Genomic DNA, 14666 nt, shown 5'->3' with positions numbered 1-14666 from the left:
AAGTCAAAATCCCTTTTATTTAATTAAATTTTAAATGGATCGTATATTTTTTATTGACCCGTATTGGTAGTGTCAGTGTTAAATTTGATGTTGATTGAACTACTTATAACAGCCGTTAAATAAGTATTTAAGATAATTTTAAATAATTTCCTTAAATAAATAGTTTTCTTAGTGTTCACACCATTCTTTAATTTTAATTGTAAATGTGCATTGTGATAAATTAAATTATCCATCCTATTTTGAGTGGTATGTTTTCCAACCTAATCAGCACATTTTCACCGGCCCTTTGATTATTGCTGGACTAAATAAAATCCAGCCTTCAATTATGGTAATTTTATTGTTCTGTTAGAAATGTAGGGTGCTAACACCAATTATTATTATTCTTCTTCTTTTCAAGAAAGCGTAATTATTTCTGAAATATTAATTATATCGAATCACCCGGATACTATCATACAAATTCATTCGATGGGTGGGTTCTAAAGAGCAGTCTTTACTTTTACCTGAGTGGTACGGCAAATTTATCATATTGGAAAACATTGTCACGGCATCTCCCATTATTAATAATTCTTTAATTACGACGAATCATGATATTTTCTTGGCACGGACAAGATGAGATGAGTGTCACCGTCAATATTTGGTGCTAAGATAGATCCAATGCATTAGTCCAAGCTAAGCTCAACCCATTTATAACCTGCCTAGGCAAGACAGAAACATGTATTGTTGAAAGGATTTGGAGTGATGCTGGAGAGTAGCTGTGTCAAATTTGATAGAGTCTGGGCCAACTCTTGGCATTGGCATATTTAAATAAGCTGAAAGAAGCGACTCACACAGTTGAATTTAGTTTAGGCATAAAATTTAATAATCCAAACTCCAAAGTATATATCATAGGCAGTTAGGATACATTTAATAGCGATCATAAATCTTGAAATCACGTGGCAGGTGCTGCTCTGAGCTAAGGTATTTTAAGGTTCCAAACAGATTCAGATGAATGTGTGCACTGTTTGATACCTATTAAAAAAGAAACTAAGGTGTCATGAACCAGATTGGATGCAAAAAATGAGTAGATTTCTTATGATCAACCTCACACTTAAAATGTATTTATTCTTCTAAAACACCAATCAAGGCTCCCATCCAATGACAGTCCACAACTCGACCCCATTCCGTAAAATCGAATCACAAGTACAATCATACACATATCTGTCGATTTTCATGCCTATATACGCAACTCAACCCGACCAAGAGCTCTGCGATGGCGGCTTCTGTCTTTTCTTTATCCGAAAAATGCAATGTCTGCAACAAAAGAACACTAGGTTTCGAATCGAATTTCATCTTCTCGAAACTCCTCTCCATCTGCCACTTCACCGTGTTGTGAGCAACAGGTGCAAGCCAACCCAACATCTCGGTCATAGCCTCCCTCCATCCAATGGCCAGCAAAAAATCGTCTTCTGCACGTTTCATGTTCTTGCTAAGCTTTGTCCTGACAAGAACTTTCAGATTTTCAGGCAGCATTTGGTATAATGATTCACGATCAATATGATCGATGGATTCAGTTGGATCCAGATACTTTTCTGCTAATAGAATCACCTTTGCATAACGCAGTGCTAGTCCCGAACCACCTAGAGTTAGAGGTCCCGCAGAGTGGAATAAGCTCTTTTTCAAAAGGTTTTCAATAGATAGAACGCTATCATCTTGCTCAATGAAGAAAAGTTCAGACTTTTGGCTGTGAAACCTTACTAGACTAACCTTTGAAGCCATTGTAATAGGGCCCGAATGGGATGTAAACTGTTCCCTGACTAGTTCAATCATGGGCGTATCTGTTTGATTCTTAAAACAACCGATGTTCTGGGATGAAAAAGTGGTAAGATTTGGAACATACTGCCGGAATACGGCACAGATTCTTACATATACAACGCACACAATTCTTGCCATTAGGCCAACACTTTTATCAAACGTCTTGCACCAAAGCGAAATTCCCTGGAAATAGTGAACCATTTTGCGCTGATTCACGAGTTTTTGAGTAAAAGAATCGAAATTCGACTTCATCAAATGCATCTTTTTGTCCTTCACTTGCCTCATCTTTTGTTCAGTAAGCTCCAACTCTGTCAAACCCTCCAATGCCGCGTGCAGACGCGAGGTGGCTGAGATCAATCTCTGCATTTTTCGCAGCCTTTTCTCATTCAATTTGGACCCATACTCCAATATCCGTGAATCAATGATCCCAAGTTTCAAATTCACATACGCCAGATCGAACCGATTAAGCCCAAAATCATTGCATTTCTTTCCGAGCCGAGAAACGGAGGCGGCGGCACGATCAAGATCTTCAAGCATTTCCTTGCAGGCGAGGCTCAACAGAAACTTTTCATCTCTAGAATTCAGAAACATAACTCCTTCAGAATTTAAAATCTCTTCTCTCAAGTTGAAAATCTCTTCGTCGGAGAGGGATCTGTAAAGGGATACTAATCTTGCCATGATTTTGGCCGTTTCAAGTGATAGAATTCCTAAATTACATGATTTCTTCTTACTCTCAGTGCAGAAACTATCCCCTCGGCCGCCCATTATATAGCCAATATCCGGTAACCAACCCATGTTATTGAAATCCCACCAGCAGAAAACGTATCACTGTATATCTTGAACAAAATTAAAGGGCTTAAAAAAATGCAGGTTGTCGAGGAAGATAGAGGTGTTTTGAGCAAGGGATAGGGGAGAAATGAAGGGGACACTGCTTCTGAGGTTTCATGGAGGTGGGAGATTTTGCTACGATTATTGTAGAGAAGAAAATGGAGTGCATTGGAATGAGGTAGAGTGAGGAGTCAGTGTGGATCCAAGGTTGACCATCACATCAAAGGAATTATTGGATTTTAACGTTATTATATTGGATTGTCCGAACACAATCAAACGATGGAGAATACAAGGGAAGTGTTTGAAGAGTTCTTCTGTTGATGGTGCAGGCATGTATGGAGCCGTTGTGTATTCATCATTTATTTTATCTTTACGTGTATATATTATTATTATAAATATATGAGTTTGAATTGTTAATTTATCTTTTTATTCTTTTATTTATTTTATAATTTGTCATGTTCATTTGATTCTTTAAGTAAATTTTTAGGTTAGTTTAATACGTTAATTAATAGTGTACTTAACTTTCATTTGTGAGTTTTCTTTTTTATACTTTCATTTGTTTTATATTTTGTCATGTTCATGGGGTTCTTTAAGTCATTTTTCATGTTAGTCTATTAATTATTAATTAATGAAATTTGAAATATCTTTGTTAATTTGTTTGTTTTTCATATATTAATCAATGAAATTTAAAATAAATTGAAGCCAAAATGAAATTTAGCCTTCACTTTTTGTGGTGAAATTTGCACTCCATTTTTTTAAAAAAAAATACTTAACTCAATCAAATTAATTATTATTTTGATTTTACTTTGTAAACTTACTATTTTACTCTCTTTTTTATAATTTGTATAATGTTCATGATGTTCTTTAAGTTATTTTCTACGTTAGTTTAATAGGTTTATTAATAGATCACTTAACTCAATCAAGCTATTTATTATTTTAATTTTATTTTTTTTAAATTTAAATTTAATTACTTTAATTTATACAATGACATCAAATTAATAGAAAATCACTCTCATAATGTTATACATTAAAAAAATTATTAATATTACGAACATTAAAGTAATAATATGAAGACGAATGGAGATGAGTGACATTGAAAAAAATTAAATAATTAAAAAATATTAAAGTCATATAAAAACATCTTCTTCACATTTACAATAGAGATATTTTAAGACTACTTATGTATCAACAAATATATGTGATTGAGAGAAAATATTTGTACGTAGGTGATTTCAATATAAACATTTAAGCTATATAGTCAATTTTCAATATATGATGTTAAATAAATATTATCTATTAAATATATGATTTTCATTTGTAACCTTACCATTTTACCATTTTTTGTTTTACAATTTGTCATGTTCATGATATTATTTAAGCCATTTTTTATGTTAGTTTAATAAGATCATTAATAGTATACTTAACTCAATCAAACTAATTATTGTTTTAATTTAAATTTTAAATTTAATTTTAATTACTAAATTTATACATTTCCGTCAAATTCATGAAAAATATCTACCATATTGATGATAGGTAATAATGGGCAGATGAAGATAGATGAGTCGGTTTGAATAAAAATAAATTATTAATAAATATTAAGGTTATATAAAACTTCTTTCTCCCATTTAGAATAAAGATATTTTCAAACTTTTTATGTGTCAATAGAGATACATGGTTGAGAGAAATATTTGTATGTAAGTTATTCCAAACACTGTTTTTAAGCTATTTAGTCAATTTTTTATGTTTGCTGCTAAATAGATATTACTAAATAATATGCTTCATTTGATCATTTTGTGTTATTGCAATGAGATGAGTTTTTTAACATATCATTACATGTCTTGGTGTTATATTTTGTTTGTATTGATCATGTTGTGTTTGGATTCCTTATGTGATTTATTTGTTCACCGAAAGAAATATAAAACAAAATCATATATCCCACAAAAATGATTATTTTTAACTTTTTTCCTTGAGATATTTTGTTAATTCTTAAACACATAATGCATGTTTTCAGTTTGTTTAGATTACTTAGTTTGAATAGTTTGAAGCGACTTAGAAAGTATTAAAAATGATGAAATGTTTCTTCGTTTTTAGCTTATATATCAGAATATAAAGAGATAGTATTTTTTTATTTATTGGGACAAATGTATTTCTAGACTTCTGTCTATAAATCAGTATTAAAATTTTTTACAACATTATTATATTCTCTATTCAAAATTTTTTATTTAAATTGATTGAAGGTATTTGAATTTGAGTTTTTATGTACTTGATTATATTATTTTTGTAGTATTATTTATTGTGAAATTAATAGGTGGGCTAAAAAAATTAGTGGATCTATGAGTTCTCTGGTGGACGACAAACATGGATAAATTGTTAAAAGAGATAATATCAAGTAGATTTTTGGCATACGATTTTGTTCTAATTAAATGATTATGCATGATTCTAAATTTTAATTGTATCACAAGTTAACGTATGTTTTGTCGTTGCTAGATATATTTTGTCAACGGTCTAATATTTTTTTTCTGATTTAAGGAAAATTGTGTGACTTCGTATTATATTTTTATTTCTTAAAGTTTTATTAAATGATTTTTCATGATGATTTTGATGCACCATTTTTTCCTTTGTGTGTTTTTTTAAAAAGTAAAATATTTATGAAATCATGACGTTAATAAGGCGTCTTCTCTTTATTTGAAAAAAAATATTGAAAAATTTATAAAAATTTTGAATAATATGAGTTAGTATTTAATTTGAGAGTGATTTATGCTTTTTGTTGCTCGTATATACTTCAATTTCTTTGTTATTGTACTAAACAAATTATTTTTGAACTTTGAGTTATCATTTTTTATGGAGGTTGTTTGTGTCATGGATTTTTTAAATTCATTTTGTTTAGTATTGTTGGCGTCAATTAACTTTTCTGATATTCTATTATTTGTCTTGTTGTTTATATGAAAATATGTATGAGAGTACACCAATCAAAGCTACATATTTTGGGTCTTATGTTCTACGAAGAGGGTAATATATGATTTTTGTGAATTTTATAATTTATTGGTTTTTCATAGATGTAGTTAAGATATGAATCACATTTTGAACAAAAAATTTATGACAAAAATAGTGGATGAAAAAACATGTTAAAAAAATATTACTATGTCCTTATTTCTATATGATATAATTCAAACACATTTTTTTAGATATTTGAAATTAGGTCTAACTAAGTGACATGAAACATATACATATATATTTGAAGGTGTATTTAAAGAAAAATATTAAGATCAAGAATGATTCATATTTAAATTTCAACGCAACACAATGAAGAAGAAATTGGAAAATTGTATGTGTAAACCTTTAAGGGTTATATAGTGATTATGTTGCTATTTCATGGTTTGTAACATATTGATGCCATATAAAATATCAATATTTCTCAAAAAATAAACAAAAAGAAAAAATTATTCATTCAGAAAAAGAAATATATGAAAAAAAAATGTGTATAATTCTCATTCTATTTTTAATGGTATGAGAACAATTATAAAGCTTTATGAACATAATAGATCAATTTTGTGTATTTTTAGTAAATTGGGACATTGAGCCGGTTGCACTTTATTTCTTCCAATATTATCTCGATAGATTTCGAGGTGGCTAAGAAGTTGTTTTTGTCTATTTTTTTAGTTAAAGTGGCTAACAAACTAATTCATGAGATATATGATGGTAACATAGAGAACTACTCTCCAAATAAATTCACTTAGCCGAATAATGAAATTCAAATTGAATTATACAATATTTCATCAAATTAATTTTGTCTATTATAAGATGCTCATGAAATCTAAACAGTTGTATTATTATATGAGATATTGAATAAGACAAATATTTTGATATATATATTTGAATGATATCTCATATACATATCTTAATTACGTTTACTGTGTCCTTCTCAAGATTTTTAAAATACAATAATTAATTTTGTATGTCGTTCCACAATATATAAAATATTATAAAACAAAATGTAAACTCGATAGAATAAAATTTGTTTTGTTTATGAGATTGAAACTATATCATCCCCATGATATGATGCACGCAATCATTGTTCCAAATCTTCTAAAAAATGACAAACGAAATGACTTACCTGAATTGCGTCAAATTAAACGAGGACACAATTATAAGATATAGTAATTTGAAAAGATTTTCAAGTTTTTTTCTCACACTGATTGAGAAATAATTGTTAAAAATTTATTAAACTTATAGCTATATGTTGATAATATTGATACTAAATATATAAAAATGATATTACAAATATCACAATGTTTGAAGATATTATAACACCATTCATTGGTTATGTTGTTGAAGAATATATATGTTATACATACTTTTAGTCACAAGTAAAAACTAATCAGGACTAAAAACAACATTTATTCTTATGAGTTATAGTTGATGATTGTCAAAAACTGAAAAATCATTCAACAATAAAATAAATATTTGGAAAATAAGATTACTGGATAAAAACAATGCACAAAACCGAAAAAACGTCCTGATAAGGAAGTAAACTACGAGCATGTCAGATCCCGAATGAGGATTTTAAATAACATAATAGATGTTAAAGACGATCATATACTCGCTGAGTATACCAAAATGATTATATGTATATTATAACAAACTACGACAAAGAGTTGTTGAGCTATCAAAATCAACCAAGAAGTAAATTGAAAAGTGTGTCATTTGGATAAGATAACTTCTCCGATTCATATACCGTCTATGATCATGATTTTTGATTTTGTGGTTTGGTTTGTTTCAATTAATAAATGCTATTAAACATATTTTAAATTATTTAAATATTATCAAAATTCCGTACTTATATTTCTAGCAATTTAGTTGCTCACGTGCAACGCACGTACACTTTTCTAGTATATATATATACTAGTTACTATGAACACGCGATGCGTGTGTGTACAATCTTTTTTATTATCACCGATGGACTAAAGTGAAATTTGACAAATTATGGAGAGACTAAATTGATATTCGAATTGTTGAAATAAAAAAATAAATAAAAGTGTGTGTTGAAATTAAAAACAAAAACAAAAAACAAAAGTGTAATATTAGTATCATATAAGGGTAAAATTGAAAAAAAAGTTGGTGTCATCTTTAAGTAGTTATTATCATGTCTTCACACTTACTATAATAGTATAGATATATATTATAAGTTAATCTTTTCATTTGTATTAATTATGTAGTTTTATGTCATAAATAGTGAGAAAAAATTAGGGTTGTCGAATGAGGATAAGTCATTCATGTCGCCCGCTCAACCTGGTTTAAATGTCAAAACTATCAAAATTCCTATCCCATAAAATAAATGAATTGAATTGATAATTTTCTAACCCACCGATATTAATGAACCCTACCTAAACCGGCTCCACTAACCGTTCTAATATAGAAATTCTCCACCTACTATTTTATAGGATTTCGTATATATATAAATTTTTTTAATTTCAGATATATCACACATAAACATGATATATATGTGCACCCACACATATATGTAAAATTAACTAATGTGATTCATAGGTTAAATATATTAAAGAGAAAATTGAGATTTTAGTGATATAAGTTTGGCTTTATTTTAATTTGTAACTTCACAAAAATTTTGTTTTTATACACTAATTTTGGTTTTTTATTTTTTATTTTTTTGTCGAAAGTCCTTTAAACTCATTGAGTATTGGTTATTCACATGATGCTAATAAAGCCCATGTTATACATTAAAATTCATTTAAGAAAAAATAAAATAAAACAACTTTCAATATTTTAAAATAAGAGCTTAGATATATCATAATATATATGATATAGATTTTATTATTGATTCGTGAACTATGTAGGAAATCTTCAATACCAAATAAGCAATACACGTTAGTTTAGTGATTTTTACATAATATCCCTCTGTACATGTGAATTCAAGTTTTAAAAAAAGTCAAATCAAAATTTTGATCATAATAATATTTCACTTTATTGTGGTGTTACCGATTCCCATGGACTACAGTCTCTAACTCTGACCTCTATCGTGCCGTCTACATTATCTGCCGCATTCATAATCTCCGTGCATTGTCTTCGCGGTGCCTGTACAGAAACAAGATTTAAACAACCAAATTTTGAATTATCAAGTGAGAAACATGATAATTTATAAATTTACTCACTATATATATATATATATATAGATTTTGGTACATATAGATTTTGGTATATATATCCTAATGGATTTGAGTCCGCTAAATTTGATTTTTTGTGTGCAATTTTAATTTTTTCTATTTGGTAGTGATACAACAGCTTAATTGACGATTGTGTGTAATGTTACACCAACACTCCAAAAAAAAATTTTAATTGTTAAAAATCATGGAGATATAGAACAAAAATACAGTTTTCCCATAATAAATTTCAATTATTAATTCAGCAGGATTTTTTTATCAATGAACAAGTTTTGCACTATAATGTACCTTTCTCCATTCTTGAGGATTCATAAGCGCCGCTGACACATTAAAACCCTTCACTAAATGAGCGGCCGCATAGTTTTCCCAGTTACATCGTCTCTTCGGATGAGTATTCGGCCTCCTATACCAAGTCAATGTATTTCCATCTCCTAATTCTTTAACCCCGTCAAAATAAAAGATAATGGGTCTCTCGCAGGGCCCCAAGTTCAAGACTCGAGTGTTAAACGTGAACGGCTCCTTACTCCAAGTTCCCCAAGTCACAAATGTCTGCAATGGGGTGCTTAAGTCCTTCCCTGTCAACAAAAATGGGTACAGCTGCACGCTGTAGCCCCAGGCGATCGAAACGGACCAGTTTCGGATCGGGTCATAGCCGAAAGTATGTTGTAATGCCCGGCTAGGGTCGGATATGTACCCATTCATGAGTTTCTTGACCGAGTCGATTCGGTCTATGCCCGGAAACAAGGGCTCTACATAGTCTAGATGGTGAAGGGTCACCAAAGGTGACAGCGGATGAGCCGAGAGTAAGCCGTACGGACTTCCCCGAATATCAATCTGCAAATTATAGAAATATTTTTAATCACATTATGATTTTCTTTACAACTTTCATGATTTTAGATTCCATATTTGATTTGATTTTGGTAAAATATTAGAAGTGTAGTCTGACTCCTGAGTTTCCTAGAAGGAATCATGTTAATTATAATAAAAAATAAAAAAAAACAACAATTAATGAGTTCTAAATTTGTTAATTTCATCGAACTATTACATTAACAAACTAATTTATCAAATGTGCTTTGACTGTAATACTATATAAAAAAAAACCCATTAAGGTACTTAACATCTATAACTCATATTTAATTTTGTGGTTTAATTAAAATCCATAAAATAGGTAACTTCATTTAATATTTGAAACTCCCATGTCATTAAAAAATTATGTGACACTAAGGTTGTGTTTGGATTGATGGATTTCAAATCCATTGATTTCAAATATATTCAAATGTATTTTTATATTTTAGAGAATCAATACTATAAACTTCAAATCTAGTTCTTACATGTTTTATATTAATACATATTAATTAGGATATATTTCAAGTTCACTTGATAATGAAAGCATTTGAATTTTATTCTACTTAGTGTAACTAATGTGTAATATTTCATCTGTTGTTTCATTGTTAACTAAAAATATAATGGAAATATATGGATTTCAAATTCATCCATGAAAATGCAATTCAAGATCTTATGATATTTTTGTACAAAAGATCTATGTAGATAACATAATCAACATAACAAAAAATTTGCTTTTTTGTATCACATTTGGTTTGATATATAAAATCTAAAGTAATTAAGATAAAATTTTCCGAGCAAATTAAAGGGTAAGATAATTCCATAAATTACGAAATAGTATTTCTCTTTTAAAAATTTGATAATATGAACAAGATCACAATTAATCCAAACAAAAGTTGTAAACAGCATCTCTGTAATTCAAATAAGGTCAAAGATTACCTGATGGAAACCAAGTTCTTTGGTTAATGGCACTCCAATCTCACTCATGCAGCCCCCAATCTTCTGATCAGACCCGTAAAAATCAGCGTATCTGTCAATGCATCCGTCCAGAATCCTCACCAGCGCCGCTGCCAAGGGGTAGCTTACGGCGAACCCACCGCCGCCGTACCCCATTGTATACGAATGCGTCAAATCTTGGTCCACGCTCTCGGAGTTCCCACCAATATAATACATTTGATTATGATCGTATTTATTCAGTACGTTCAACAAATTCTCTGTAAAAAATACAGTGTCATCGTCTCCCATTACAAACCACCTCACGTTATCTAATCCTAGTTCGAAGCTCTCTTTGATGATACGCGCGATGCGCACGGCCGACCGGGAGCCGTACGAACACGTGTACTTGAACCGGGACGTGTCGGCGGAGATTTTGTAAGGCGGAGAAGTTTCGAGCCACGGCCCGGCTGCTTTTCCGGGTTTCTCGTCGAGCCAGACGAAGCCGCGGTGAGTGCCGGGTTTCCACCAGAGTTCATAATAGTGGAGGCGCGTGCTCCATGTCGCGGCTGAGCCACCGATGCCGAAGAGAATGTGGGAAATGTTTGTTTTTTCTTCGTGTCCGCCATTGATGGATTCCTGGTGAGATTCGTATATCATAATCCGATCGCATTCCGGGCAAGGGGCATGCGGTTTCCAGCTAGGGAATATGGAGAAGCAACAGATGGAAACTGCACTGAAAAAGCAGATTGCTAGAAGGCCTTTCATGAAAATCGGGCTGAACAAAATGAAATTGGAGAGTGGAGAAATGAGATTTTTCCAGTGCTTTAATGCTTCTCCAACTTTGGTTTCCGAAGGAGGAGGAATCATTTTTTCGACCCCTGACGCAAAATCTGAAGAGAAGGATATGAATCAAATGGAAATCTTTCGAATCTCTGAATATTTATCAACTATTGAAACTGATCTAAAGCTTGGATCATGCGAATAAATAGAAAATTCTGGGATAATGGTGCTGATTTTCGATCAGTTGAGGTAAATCTCGACTGTTTTTCCTTAAATTCTCTGGTCTGAAAGTTGATTATACTATTTGTATAAATTTATGAACTCCATTCATAATTTCATTAAAAACTGAAACGCAATTAATGTATTAAATGTGAGTGCCTATAAATAAATCATAGAAATACTATTATATGAACAAAAAATTATGAAAATAAGAAAATTGGTCTGCAACATTATATTAAAATTTATCACCTTTCTATGGATAAAAAATAAAAATAAATAAATAAAATTTATTACCTTTCTTTTTTTTCCACAAACACGTTACATGATAAATATTAATAACAGATAATACACATAAACAATTCTTATTAACAACTATTATCTGATAAATAATTCGATTTAAACCAAATATTCATGTCTGAGTTGTTTATAGATATAGCACAGAAAAACTTTCAACAAAATCCCAATTAGAAGTCTTAGTTACAATATAGTAAGGTTGTTCTAATATGGAATGATTTGATTTGGAGATAGAGTTTTGATTTAGGAATTGATTTTCAAAATCGATTTTGAAATGATATTCATCTTAGTTACATTTCAAATCCATATAAATTATCATTACATCTATATAAATAAATATATCATGAATGCATGTATTTGAAATTCACTCAACATAAATTCATGATGTGGATTGTGTTTGGATTGATCGATTAATTCAAATGTATTTTTGTTGTTTAGAGAAGTAATACCATAAATTTCAAATCCATCTCTTAAATGTTTAGATAGTATTTCGTGTTGATTATGACGAATTTCCAGTTTACATATTAATGATATTATTTGAAATACATTCTAATTTGTATTAGTATTGTGTAAATAAGTAAATTGTAAATATAAGATTTGATCTATTTTTTTAATTGTAATTAAATAATAAAAGCATAATCGAACTCCTTGGATTTCGAATCCATCCTCCCAAGTTTAAGCAATCAAAATTAAATGAAATATATGGTTTCAAATCCCTCGATCCAAATAAACAATGTGAATTTATGATTTCTTTTACCCGTTACGTTTTTTTTCTTCTTCCTACCTTTTTTTTTGTTGGTATGAAAATTTAGAACTAATTGGTGTGTATGTTTTAAAAGTATCAAGTTCTAAAATTCTTGAAGTCGAAATAAGTTATAGTAAAAACATATATCCCGATCCGAATTTCTAGAAAATACAATTACTTGTTTTATTTTGGATGCTCTTTTTGCATTTATTGAATTAATTGTTAAACAAAGATCATCGAATGTCAATATATCTGGGAATTGAAGTCACTCGTTGATCAAGAAATCAAAATCAGTAATATATTCTAGATAATAAAATCAATAATATTAATTTGGAAATAATTTGTTTGCTTAGACATATAAAAATTATTTCGTATATACATCTAAGAATAAGAAAATTTAATTAGAAATTCGAATTAAAATATTTTGCGTATGATGAAGATAACTATCCTCATTTATTCTTGAAGCTACTTTGGTTTCATTTAACTAAACTTGAATTCAATATTACATTCAACGTTAAAATTTGAATACCTCGAACAAGATATATATCTTGAAATAATTCCAAGATCAAAATTTGAACTATCTCTTTATTGATGCATCATGATCAGGCTCAGGCCCTAGTCGGAGTTCCAGGTCCACTTCGACACGTGACACAGCTCGACTCGACCCTAACTCTTCCTCGACATGACCCTTCCCAAAATTTTTAGCTCCAGGTTTCTCGCCAACTTCACTCACAGATGGCTCCTCAGAAAATAAAGGCAAATCACGTATAGGACGATCTTCTTCCACGACACGAGAGTCGTCATCTTTTTCAAGAAGACGCGAGTGCTCTTTTGTATCTGACTCACTTGGAGAACTTGATTTATGGCTAGTCGAAGAATTAAACTCCGTAGGGGGACTATCTCCACGATCTGTAGTTCTGTTGATCTCCAAAGAGAGCAAATTTTCGCACGAAAATTCCTTGAGTCTTGCTCGATCTTTTCTATGGACATTCATGTGCCCACCTAATGCTTGAGCGTTAGAAAATCCTCGTTTGCAGAAGGTGCATTTATATTCTTTTTCGTGTCCTAAATCTTTCGCAAAATATCGGACATCGGCTCGCGTAATTCTTTGATCGGAGTTCTTGATGTTTGAGGGATCAAGATCCATTGCAAAATAATGGAGGAATTAAAGAAGTGACATTGGTAAAATGAATTATATTTAGAGTGAGTCAAATGGTCGGTTGAGGTACGTACTTGATATAGAGAACTATATATAGGAAGCGTGCTAAAAATTTAATTTAATTTATGCAGTATTATATTGATCAAGTGTACGCAAGGCGGCCACATTTTCCTTCCAATCGCTTTCTCTAAATGTACTTGATCGGCAATATTAATTCTATCTAGACTTCCTGCCCATTTTCAGATTAATAGTAGCATTCAATCAAATAATTAATGTTCTTACATAAAATATTATCAAATGTTGGTACAAATTAGACAAGTTCCCACAGTAAGTAGGTCTGAACCCAAGATTATTTTTTTTAAAAAAAAAAAAATTGAATTCAAGGTTTGATTATTTTTTATTTTTTTTAAAATGTAGGCAATGTTTGTTTATACGCACAAACAAATCCATACTCATTATGTTACATAATTCTTTCCAAAAGTACATCCAAAAATTCATCACGAGATAAATCAGCGGACCAAAAATGTTATTTTCGAAAATATATAATCCATGCTCAAACCTATTCATATATATATGAAACGTTCGGTAAGTTCTTCTGGAATGCAGGCATGGAGACTTCTTATATCAATGTAATAATATTATTTGTTTAGTTAATTAAGTTTCTGTTGGTCCTAATTGGTAACCTGTATGGGAGACAAGCGAAAAAAAAGAAGAGTCGATAAAAGTTTTCCTGTCTGGACTACGATAGCACTTCCCAATTGACCATTCTCCAAATTTATTTATTTTCTTTCACGAAAGAACATTAATCAAATTAAATCGATTCATTTAATTAGCTTGTCCGGCCACAATAATTATTGCCCAAATCTGCCCATTTGGATCATAAATACAACTT

The 14666-nt window shown here is 30.4% G+C and overlaps 3 protein-coding genes across 3 annotated transcripts; all 3 read right to left on the bottom strand.

The window, feature by feature from the left end:
* Positions 1–1185: 1185 nt before the first annotated feature.
* On the bottom strand, positions 1186–2586 carry LOC140969584 (protein PSK SIMULATOR 1-like). Its single transcript, XM_073430976.1, has one exon. It carries the CDS (start codon positions 2584–2586, stop codon positions 1186–1188), a length of 1401 nt encoding a protein of 466 aa, XP_073287077.1.
* A 6015-nt stretch (positions 2587–8601) lies between these two features.
* On the bottom strand, positions 8602–11444 carry LOC140969587 (uncharacterized). Its single transcript, XM_073430980.1, has 3 exons — positions 10581–11444; positions 9087–9632; positions 8602–8712 (listed from the first exon to the last, which is right to left on the bottom strand). The coding sequence occupies exons 1-3, from the start codon at positions 11442–11444 to the stop codon at positions 8602–8604; spliced, it is 1521 nt and encodes a 506-aa protein (XP_073287081.1).
* A 1645-nt stretch (positions 11445–13089) lies between these two features.
* On the bottom strand, positions 13090–13787 carry LOC140969586 (uncharacterized). The gene has a single exon (XM_073430978.1). The coding sequence runs from the start codon at positions 13760–13762 to the stop codon at positions 13193–13195; it is 570 nt and encodes a 189-aa protein (XP_073287079.1). The 5' UTR covers positions 13763–13787; the 3' UTR covers positions 13090–13192.
* Positions 13788–14666: the final 879 nt, after the last annotated feature.

Source organism: Primulina huaijiensis, unplaced genomic scaffold, assembly GCF_012295235.1.
Source record: "Primulina huaijiensis isolate GDHJ02 unplaced genomic scaffold, ASM1229523v2 scaffold42385, whole genome shotgun sequence".
Lineage (NCBI taxonomy): Eukaryota > Viridiplantae > Streptophyta > Magnoliopsida > Lamiales > Gesneriaceae > Primulina > Primulina huaijiensis.
This window is presented reverse-complemented; position numbering and strand designations above follow the sequence as displayed.

Bases quoted from the DNA above. Each gene is read 5' to 3' on its own strand.
- LOC140969584 (XM_073430976.1), bottom strand. From the start codon at position 2,586: ATGGGTTGGTTACCGGATATTGGCTATATAATGGGCGGCCGAGGGGAT.
- LOC140969587 (XM_073430980.1), bottom strand. From the start codon at position 11,444: ATGATTCCTCCTCCTTCGGAAACCAAAGTTGGAGAAGCATTAAAGCAC. The intron at 9,633-10,580 runs GTAATCTTTGAC...TATAATTTGCAG, and splicing joins AAGAACTTGGTTTCCATCAG to ATTGATATTCGGGGAAGTCC. The intron at 8,713-9,086 runs GTACATTATAGT...GTTTCTGTACAG, and splicing joins ATCCTCAAGAATGGAGAAAG to GCACCGCGAAGACAATGCAC.
- LOC140969586 (XM_073430978.1), bottom strand. From the start codon at position 13,762: ATGGATCTTGATCCCTCAAACATCAAGAACTCCGATCAAAGAATTACG.